This window comes from Peromyscus californicus, unplaced genomic scaffold, assembly GCF_007827085.1.
Source record: "Peromyscus californicus insignis strain IS unplaced genomic scaffold, ASM782708v3 Scaffold_7__1_contigs__length_154581171, whole genome shotgun sequence".
Taxonomy (NCBI): Eukaryota; Metazoa; Chordata; class Mammalia; order Rodentia; family Cricetidae; genus Peromyscus; species Peromyscus californicus.
The window spans coordinates 6,636,074-6,646,976 of record NW_026294595.1 but is presented as its reverse complement, the minus strand read 5'-3'; the positions used below and the strand labels follow the sequence as shown (position 1 = coordinate 6,646,976).

The 10,903-nt window shown below is 51.5% G+C and overlaps 1 protein-coding gene across 1 annotated transcript in view; it reads left to right on the top strand.

Moving 5' to 3' along the window:
* Window positions 1–233: 233 nt before the first annotated feature.
* The window catches only part of Eng (endoglin), a 38,248-nt gene continuing 27,578 nt past the window's right edge, over window positions 234–10,903 (top strand). The window contains exon 1 of the mRNA XM_052724000.1: window positions 234–677. Coding sequence (XP_052579960.1) covers window positions 611–677 — 67 coding nt within the window. The 5' untranslated portion in view covers window positions 234–610. The remainder of the gene's footprint in view (window positions 678–10,903) is intronic.

Sequence of the window (10,903 nt, the reverse complement as noted above, 5' to 3'; positions counted from 1 at the left end):
AGAAGGAACCTGAGTTACTGGGGTTTCATCCAGAACTTGACCCCTGTCAGGTTCCCAGATGTACGCTCACCGGCTAGCCTTGGCAAGGGTAGGTGGAGGGCGAGGTGCATGGAAGGAGGTCTGCCGACTGGGCCCTCCCATCACCCTGCCTCCCCCATCCCAGGGCCCCCCACCCAGCGACAAAGCCAGTGGCACTTCCTCTACCCGCCTGGCAGGCAGCCTGGCCCGGCCCCTTCTCTAAGGAAGCGCATTTCCTGCCTCTCTGGGCCGGGCTGGATGAGCTGAGCTCCCTGCCGAGGACGGTCAGACCCCTACCTCCATCTGCGTTCGGTCCCCAGGCCAGGACCGCTGCCGGCTGCTGTTCAAAAGAGCCCAGTGTCTCTTTCCCACCATCCAGTCAGCTAGAGACCCCTGCCCTGCTGTGAGTCTCGAGCTCACTTCTCCTGACTTCTCAGCCGCCACCTCAGAAGGCTGGAGCAGGGACGTGGTCGCTCCGGCCGCCTGCTCCCTTCGGGTCCCCGTGCGAACCCACGCCGGCCCCGGCGCCCACCCGCAGCCCTGCCTCTGGACACCGGATAAGGCCCAGCGCAGAGACTCCCAGGTGGACAGCATGGACCGTGGCATGCTCCCTCTGGCCATTACCCTGCTGCTGGCCATCTACAGCTTCGTGCCCACAAGTAAGTGTCCAGCGCCCACGGTTGGGGACACAGCCCAGACCAGGCCCTGGGTGTTCCAGGTCTTAATCCTGTGTCCTGAGCTCGTAGCTAGTAAAGCCACCTCCAGGGTGGTAGGAGGCAGGAGAGGGATCACCAGCTCTTTCAACTCAGTGGGACCGAAAGATTTCACAGGACACCAGACTTAAGCGTTAAAAGTCTGGCGGGATAAGCTGTTCGCTTTAGCCCTGGCACCTGCTGGTTCAGCGGTCAAGAAGGCCAGGAGCCAGAATGCTGTACATCGCTGGGAGCGCTCCTTCCCTTCTCTGAGCTTCCCATTTGAGGAAGTTCAGGAGGGGGCACAGGAGAAAGTCAGGTCCTGGATCCAACTTTGACCTTCTTAATTCCTGGTGTCATCTTGGGGGATGACTTCGAGACCTCTGAGCCGGGGGTGGGGGTGGGGTGCTGTAGTAAAGGCTTATGTTGACATCATTTGTCCAAAGAGTTACCAACTTCAAGTCTTCCCACTTTTCCCGGGCTTTGCCCCATTCCCGGAACCCCGCTGAACCCACAAGGGCCACATGCTCTGCCCTGCCTCTGTTCCCCATCTCAAGAAGGACACAGGCTCATTTAGGGGTTCTGTGGGTCTTCTCAGTCAGGCTAACAATTAAAAGTGACCTCAGGAGGGGTGGTGAGGACCCCAGACCCCAGTCTCACTCACGGTCGGTCTCAGTGGGGCCTGCTCCTCGGTCACCCCTACCTGTAGACAGCTACCTGCCCACCTGCAGATTCAGGGGCTTGTCCAAGGATTGGAGTGGGCTGCCAGGAGGCCGGAGTGTCAGGAGGAGATGGGGCCACCCTGCATCTTAAAGTCTGTAAGTGATGGGAAATCTGTCACCACCTCATTGGTCAACCGGAAATTGAGTCTAGAGACACTGAGTGACTTTGCAGGGATTTGACTCTATGCCTGTGGCCCCCAGAATCCTTACTCTGACCACATGTGACCCTGCAAGATGGTTGCCATGATCACTCTATTTCCCAGAAGAGAAAATGGAGACTCTGACCCTCCAAGTCCACCTACTATAACAGAGCCTGACCCCAGCCTGGGTCAGGACTCCAGGTGCTCTTCCTCTGGCTTTGGGAGACATGCAAGACCTTTAGGGTCTGACTTGTAGTGTGGAAGATGAGGTGTCAGAGTCTAGGTAACCTTCCAGACTTTAGGTAGGCCGATGACAGTGGTACGAATATTCCCTCAGGGCTGATTTCAATCCACTAACCCTCAGTTCTTATTTGGAAACTAGAATTCAGTGGCACACAGCAATCGCCTCTCTCCCCTATAGACCCGAGGCATAGACACCCTCAAGGGTCTGAGAGCAGCAGTTCTCAACCTGTGGGTCTCGAGCCCATAGGGGTCACATATCAGATACCCTGTCTATCTGACATTTACATCATGATTCATAACAGTAGTAAAAGTACAGTTATGAAGTAGCAATGAAATAACTTTGTGGTTGGGGGTCACCACAGCATGAAGAGTTGTATTAAAGTGTCAGCATTAGGGAGGTTGGGAACCACTGGACTGTGGATGATGTAAAGTGAGTAAAATAATTAGGAAGTAGTGAGTTCTGATAGTTATTTCCTGGGTGTGTAGCTCAGTGGTAGAGCTCTTGCCTGTCATATGGAAGGTCCTGAGTTTAAAAAAAAATTACACACATTTACATTCATACACACACACACACACACACACACACACACACAACATATTTTTATTTTGTTTCTTGAGAAAAGGTCTCAATATGTAGCCCTGGCTGCCTAGCACACAGAACTCAGTGGATGGGGGTGGCAGCCATTTGTATACATCCCCTCAGGATGGAGGGGCAAAACTGGACCCAGCCTTCTGGGACACAACTCAGTAGAATTTTCTAAAGTTATAACTTGTGTATAACTTTTTACTCTCACACCTCAGTTTCCAAAGTCAGCCTAAGCTGGGTGTGGTGACACACAGTTGTAATCTCAGCACTTGGAAGGCTGAGGCTGTAGTATCCACATGAGTTCCTGGCCAGCTTAGATACATAGTGAGTTCAAGGCCAGCCTGGACTACATAGTAATATTTGGTCTTAAAAGAAAAAGTTGGGGCTGGAGAAATGGCTTAGTGGTTAAGAGCACTGGCTGCTCTTCCAGAGGACCTGGATTCAATTCCCAGCACCCACATGGCAGGTCACAATTGTCTGTCACTCCAATTCCAGGGCATCTGACACCTTCACACCAATGCACACAAAATAAAGTTAAATAAATAATTTTTTAGAAAAGTCAACCCTAGAGAGTTACTTGTCACCTCTGTAAGGACGTGTGGCCCGTGAGTACCTGTAATAAACCCCAACAACCAGATTCCACCCAAATGTCCCTCAATAGGGGTCTCATTGAAGAAGTCAGGATGTCACAGAATGCTGTCCAGCAGCAACCACAAAACCAGGGAATCCATTTGCTATGACACAGATGTATAGAACATACAGTTAGGACCCTAAACAGCCATCCATTTCTACTAATAAATCAGTGATGCTGAGGTTTGCACAGAGAAGATTCTGGAAGGATGTGCACTCAGTGTGACTGTTTTCCAGTGTGGGATTTTCTCGAGAGGGCTAAGACAAATTCTTCTTCCTGGATTCACTTGTTTAGTTATTTTTTGTGTATAATTGTTTTACCTGCGTGTATAGCTGTGTGCCCAGGGAGGTACAGACAGTTGTGAGCCTCCAGGTCGGTGCCAGGAATGCTTCCTCTAGAAGAGCAACAAGTGCTCTTAACCACTGAGCCACCTCTCCAGCCCTGGAATCGCTTTAAAGAACATGCATGTAGATGGAGATTCTTAAAGAGCAGCTCGAAAAAACAAAACAATACAAAAAAGAGGCCGCTGAACCATGTGTTTGCTCCTCAAAGAAAACAGATGAGTGAGGGGTGCTGGGATATGGCTCTGTGGCAGAGCCATGCTTAGCAGGGGCCTAAGGCTCTGCAAAGAAGAGAACAAAGGAGAAGGGGAGAGAGGAGAGGGGGAGAGAGGGGAGGGGGAGAGAGGAGAGGGGGAGAGGGGAGGGGGACTCACGGTGGACACACCTGTAATATCAGCACTCGGGAGGCAGAGGCAGGATCAGAAATTTGAGCTCACATCAAGGTCAAGGCTGGACTAAATAAGGACCTGTCTCAAGAGAACAAAGAGAGAGAGAGGAAGGGAATGGAGTGGGGGAGAGAGAGAGGGTGGGGAAATAATCTTTAAAAATCTTAGGTCAATGGGCTGACACAACTACTCAGCGGATAAAGGCTTGCTGCCAAGGCTGACAACCTGAGTTTGATCCCAGAATCCACATGGTGGAGGGAGTCATGTGTTGTCCTCTGACCTTTGCATGCTGTGGTGGACGGACAACACACACACACACACACACACACACACACACACACACACACACACACTGATTAAGGCTGGAATGTCACTCAGTGGCAGAACATTTTTCTAGAATATTTCAGGTTCAATCCTCAGTACTGAAAAAAACAAAAACAAAAAACCACTCCCAGGACTATTAGCAGCTCTAAAGCCTTCTGGGCTTTGCAAGGTAATTTTGATCCTTCAGATGAACGTGTGAGAGTCTTGTGGACCCTTCTTATGTGCCATATTATTTTCATGTCACTTAGACTCTAAAATCATCGTTTGCAGTTCTGGAATATTCTGTCCCACGCCTGCGCCATCGTTTGAACAGTGAGCCCCTTGTTGAATATTTAAATGGTGTCTCATTTTGTTCCAGTTTGGGGCAGCTACCTTTCTCTGTATTTTGGTTAATTTCACTTGGAAGCTTCTGGCACTTGTGGCCTGAGCCTCGTCTAAGGTTGAGTGGTGTCTCTAGACTGTAGGTGGTGGTTTGCCGGGGGCTGGAGCAGAGTATGACCTGGAGCCCCCATGCTGCTGACCACCTGGGTGGGGATCTGGGACTCTGCAGTAGGGGCTGGTGACACAGGGCAGAGACACAACTCCCCATGACTTTGAAGCCACATTCCAGAACCTCTCAGAAGGAAAGGGGGATGGGCAAGAACTGCATTAGCCAGGACAGTGGCTCCCTGGGACCTATGGATACATGGCCACAAAGATTCTCCCTCCACACCCAGTTTACTCACATCACAACCACCTGAAACTCCAGTTCCAGGGAATCCTGTGCTGGCATCCATAGCCACATGAACACATGCATGTAGTGTACATAAACTCATGTAAGCACACACACACATACACATAAATAATAAATCTTAAATGTTAAAAGGAAAAAAGAAGAAGTTTCTCTCTCACCTCAGTCAGAGAGACAGAGGGACAGAGGACTTGCTCCGGGTCACATGTGGACCAGTGCTGGGGCCTTGGAGGACAGGCCTGCTCCATGCGCTCCAGGGCCTCGGGCAGATCGGGGTGAGGGGTCGCCTGTCCTGTGTTCTTGGTGTACCAGGCCCGTGTACAGATGAGGATGTCCAGGTTCTCAGTAAGTGACAGGTCCTAATTTCTACCCCGGGCTGTCCTCCTGCTTCAGCCTCCTCTCTGCACTCTGGTGACTAGGTGTGGGAGACTTAGAAGGATGGGTGCCTAGTTTGGGGCTCCACCTCCGCCTCCAGATCAGGCTTTGGGGCAGCAGTCCTGCAGGTTGAGGGGCCCTCACCCCGGAGTAAATGCACTTCACTCCACCGGTGCATAAATGGGGTGCTGAGTGTGTCAGCTGACATTTATTGGGAGTGTGCTGTGTACCAGCACGGCACTGCTCGAGGCATGTTGCTCATACCCTCAGATTTAGCTCCGATCACCCCTTTGTTACCGATGAGAAGACTGGGGTCTAGGAGATAAGAGCAAGGAACACAGGCTAGAGTGCATAGCCGGGACCCCAAACCTTGGAACAGTTCTTTCTATGAGCTACCTCAAGGGAGCGACAAGCATCTTCCTGTAGCTTGATCCCCTCATTTCAGGGACTTGGCCCTTTGTCCTGGCCCTGAGATGGCCTTCCCTTTTAGATATGACCCTGGGACCCTGCCGCTGCTGACAGTGTCCCGCCTTCTTGCATTTATCCCAGAGAGAACCTCAGGGCGTCTCTCAAACCCCAGAGGGAAACTGAGTCCCAGAACAGTAGAAGGGAAGCAGCAAGTTAGGGATAAACCTTAAAACTTCTGCACAAATGTGTGTTCGGGCCCACCCGAGCCCAGAGGAATGCCAGGGACGTGGTGAACCAGGCTGTCCGTGTGCTGTCCTCTGGGAGTGCAGACGGTTACAAGTCAACAGCTGCAGCCCGGTGGGGGAGACTGAGGCGAGAGAAGCAGGAATCCAGCATAAGCTCCAGACCCACAGTGAGTCCTAGGCCAGCCTGAGCTGTAGGAAACCCCCGCCTCAAAAAACTACCACCCCAGTACCGGAGAGATGGCTCAGGGCTAAGGGCACTCAGGACATGGGTTGGGTTCCCAGAACCGATGTCACAGAGCTCACAAGTGCCTTTTTCTCCAGCTCTAGGGGACCCAGTGGCCTCTTCTGGCTTCTGCAGGCACCTGTACACACACACACACACACACACACACACACACACACACACACACACACACATACACACACACACACTTAAACGAATCCTAAAAAGAGAAAACCAGAGGTTGGAGAGATGGCTCAGCAGTTAAGAACACTTGTTTTTCCGGGGACCCAGGTTCTATTCCCAGCACCCACATGGTGCCTCACAACCATCTGTAAATCCAGTTCTAGGGCATCTAACTCCTTCTGACCTCTGAGAGCAGCAGGCACAGACCTGGTACACACACATACACATAAAACACTCATACAGATCAAAATAAATACATCTCAGGGCTGGAGAGATGGCTGTTCTTCTGGCGGGCCTGGGTTTAATTCCCAGCACCCACATGGCAGTTCACAATTGCCTGTAACTCTACCTCCAGGGGATCCAACACTCTCACACAGATATACTGCAGGCAAAATACCAATGCACATAAATTAAAAATAAATAAATCATTTTTTAAAAAAGAAAGAATATAAAAAATATATCTTAAAAAAAACATCAACAACCCAGGCCAGCCATGGTGACACACCCCTCGAATCCCATCACTCAGGAGGCAGAGACCGCAGGGGACAACTCTGTGAGACTGAGGCCAGCCTAAGTTACAGAATGAGACCCTGTCTTAAAATTTAAAAAACAAGGCTCAGAGATGGCTCAGCTAGTAAAGTATTTGCTATGCAAGCATCGAGGGCCTGAGTTCAATGCCCAGAACTCATACCATAATAATAATAAACAACAGCCAGGTGGGGTTCTGGGCACGTGCAGTCCCAGTACTAATGGGGAGACAGGAGGAGCCCTGGGCCTCTCCGGCTAGTCAGCTGAGTGTCTCAGAGAGCTCCCAGCTAGTGAAGAGCGTGTCTCAGAAAAGAAGAGCGTGGCCGCTGAGGAACAACCGCGGTTTAACTGGCTTCACACACACACACACACACACACACACACACACACACACACACACACGAGCACACTCACATGTACAAACCTCACATGTACACCTCACACACTTACATACATAAATTCACACACATACACACACAAGCACACTTGCAAACCTCACATGTACACCTCACACACTTACATACATAAATTAGAAACAAAACAGCCCAAACTTGTCAAAACAGACAGACGACTGCAACAAAGTCCACACCTGAGCACTTGTGACTCTGGGACATCAGGTCCCGATGAACCTAAGAAAGGAGGTCCTTCCTTCTCTCTCTCTCTTTTTCTTTCTTTCTTTCTTTCTTTCTTTCTTTCTTTCTTTCTTTCTTTCTTTCTTTTTGTTTTTCGAGACAGGGTTTCTCTGTGTAACCCTGGCTGTCCTGGATCTCCCTCTGTAGACCAGGCTGGCCTTGAACTCACAGAGATCCGCCTGGCTCTGCCTCCCGAGTGCTGGGATTAAAGGTGTGTGCTACCACTGCCTGTTTCAGGAAGAGGCTAACAATAGTTTTGAAAGTTGAATACAATTGGTCAGGTAGTCAATAAAAGATGGCCACTGGGGGCTAGACAGATGGCTTAGCAGTTACCAGCACTTGCTATTCTTGTAGAGGACCCAGATTTGGTTCCCTGTAGCCACATGGTAGTATACCATAACTCCAGTTCCAGGGGATCTGATGCCCTTTTCTGGCCTCTCTGGGTATCGCATGCACATGGTGCACACTTTTGTACATAAAACTAAAACAAATAAATCTTAAAGGATGGGCACTGATCTGAGGAAGGGCAAAGGCAAGAAGAAGCAAGGTGCTTTTGGAGAGAACGTTTACCTCAGTGACTGGGAAGACAGGGCCACCAAAGCACTTCCTGGGCAACCTCCATTCATCAGCAGGTGGCTTAGCACAGTGAGTGTGACAGCCTGGGAATGCGCACCAACTCTGAGGGTGGTGTAGGGTTCGCACCGCCCCATTGTACAGATCATAATGCCAAGGCATGAAACGGAGCCTGGAAGGTGGTGTGATTAGGGTGGGAACCTTTACCATTTGTCAACCTCTTTGTCTGTTGACCCCACTTTGGGCTGCAGTGTGTGAATTTGACCCTGTGGCTGTTGGGAAACGATGGGAAAGACATACAAGGGGAGTTGTGTGTTGCCGACGGCTTGGCTGGATGGGGACAGCTGGATGGGGACATCTGCCATTGGACTCCGAAAGGAGTAGAGGGTGGCCGGGTGGGTGATGAGGTGACTGAAGAAGACTTTTGTTAGAAAGCACCTTCCTCGGTGTCACAGATATTCATAGCACCTGTGGGTACCCAGTACATGACGCATCAGAAGTGACCGTCTCCCATAGACACACCAAGAACACGCTGGGTGCTAGAACTTTAAAGCTGGGCCCCGCAGCCGCCGCCGAGTCTCCTAGAGAAATTCTTCAGCCTCCCTAACTACCTGTAAAATGGGCATGAGAACCACCTGGCTACCTCTAAGGTCTGCTGTAAGGACCCAAGGAATTTAATCACACAAAGCCCCCAGACAAAGGCATGACGAAGCTTCTGTGATGGGTATTGGACCTGCAAATGAGGAAACAGAGGAAATGTAGGTCTCTGCAAGCTCAGGATGAGGCTGAGAGGTGACCAGGCCCTCTGGCTCCAGAGCGACTTATTTGATGGCCTCGGAGAGCTGTTAGGGGTGGAATGGGGGCTGCTGTGTGAGGCTCTGTGCTTGGAGGTGAGGAAGGGAAGTGTGAGGATGCTCCAGACTCTCACTCAGGAGGTCAGGGTCACCCAGTTCGCCAAGGGTGACTTCTGGGCCCCCAGCGGCGCCTCCTCCAACAGTTCCCGGGAGGCCCCGGCATTTCCCTTGGTGCCAGGGGATTGTTTTCAGCTGGCCTGGGCCCGCCTTGGGCTGCTGGAGACAGGCTCGGGCGTCACAGTCCCTCCTGTCTCCCCATTCTCGTCTGTGGGGTGGGGGCAACCAGTGTTCGAAAAGGCCCCAAAATAAATGGGCCTCTTATCTGATCTCCCAGGCTGGCCTGTTATCTGATCATTACATAATGGCCAGGCCTGTGGCCTCTCCTGCTGGCGCTGGCTGACGGCATGGAGGAGGCGGCCCCAGGCAGCCCGGCAGTGCCAGAGGAACTGGGGTTCCTGGAAGTCTGGGGAGGGGGGCGGGAAAGTCCAGAGATCTGTAGGCCAGATCCTGGGTCATGTGGGGAGAGGAGTCAGAGACCCAGAGGCCAGGCATATGTATGTATGACCTTGACCTAAGTATCCTGTCCTTCAGGGTGCCGTCTCCCATCTAGGCAGGGGCCGCCAAGCAGCCTATGCTTAAGAATGGGCTGGAGTGGGGGTGGATCAGAAGGGAAGTTGATGATGGGAGAGGGTACCAACCCTTGAGTCTAGTGGGGTGAGGGAAACCTCCGTGACTGCCCTGCCCTCCTACTTCACCCCAGCCCTTAAACAGTCAACGTCCACAGCAAATGCAGGCAAGAAAACGACAGAGAGACCCACCATATGCCCTGCCTACAACGTGTTCCAGCAACCTTCAGGGCTGTGTGGCCTCCTCTCTCATTGCCGCTGGACAGACCAGGAAGGACACAAAAGCCCCAAGTGCTGAAATCACTCCCCAAAGCCATAGCTAGTCAGAGTTGGATATTGGGCCCGGCTCCCAGGAACTTGCTTTGAACAGAAACATCTTCCAAGCACACCGGTGTCCCTAGTGTATTGCAGATAGGACTAGAGCGATAGCTGATAAGGTCTGGGCTCCTCCAGCAGACACCTGTACCTGTCCCAATTCTCTCCCCAAGATGGAGATGAGGGACAGTGTTGACAGGATGTGGGGCGGCCCTCTAATCACCTCCTCCGACCCCGGTGGCTTTGGGCCCGACAAGCTAGCCACAAAGGTGGAAAAGGCCGTTCGGGCCACCGGCGCCTGGGGTTCGGGAAGAGCCAGCCTGCCCCCATGCCCAGCACTGGCGTCAGCTGGACGTGAAGCCTGGCCCTCCGCGCCCATCTTTGATCTCCAAGAAAACAGGAAGTGAACACGACAAGATGGAGACACAAACTTCCAAACAGTCTCCCCTCCTCTGCCCCTCCTCCGCAGCCCCCCTTCCCCTCAGCACATTCCTTAGGACGAGGTGTAGGGGCCTCATTTCCTCTTCCTCCTCTGCTGGGTCAGGGCGAAATTCCATTGCTCTCCCTTGGGACCCGTGTTTCCGGGCCGCCCTGCCGCAGCCTGTGAGGCCTGCTCCATCACCGCCTTCCAACCTGGGCTGCTCCCGGTGAGGCAGGAAATCCCCTCCACAGAAGCAGTCTCTCAGGGACCGACACCTTGAGGTCAGAAGAGGAGAAGCAGGCTCCCTACCTTCTCCCCATCTTCCTTTGGATTGAACTGACCTTAAGGTGTCCACCCTGGGTCCTGCCGCAGGGGGTCACCTAACAGCAAATAAAAATAGTGGAGAGCTGGGCACTGAGGAGGCAGAGACAGTTGACCTCTGTGAGTTTGAAGCCAGTCTGGTCTGCATAGTGAGTTCTAGGCCAGCCAGAACTGAACAGTGAGACCTCATCTCAAAAAAAAAAAAAAAAAAAAAAGATTATAAAATAAACACATGTCACCTCCCCTGTAAAAAGTTACAATTTAAATTTCAGATAAACAATGAGTGTTTTTGTAGTATAAGTATATAATTATATATTAAAAATTATACCTTGAAAAGTAATTCATGTTTATCTGAAATTCAGACTTAATTAGTATCCTGATTTTTA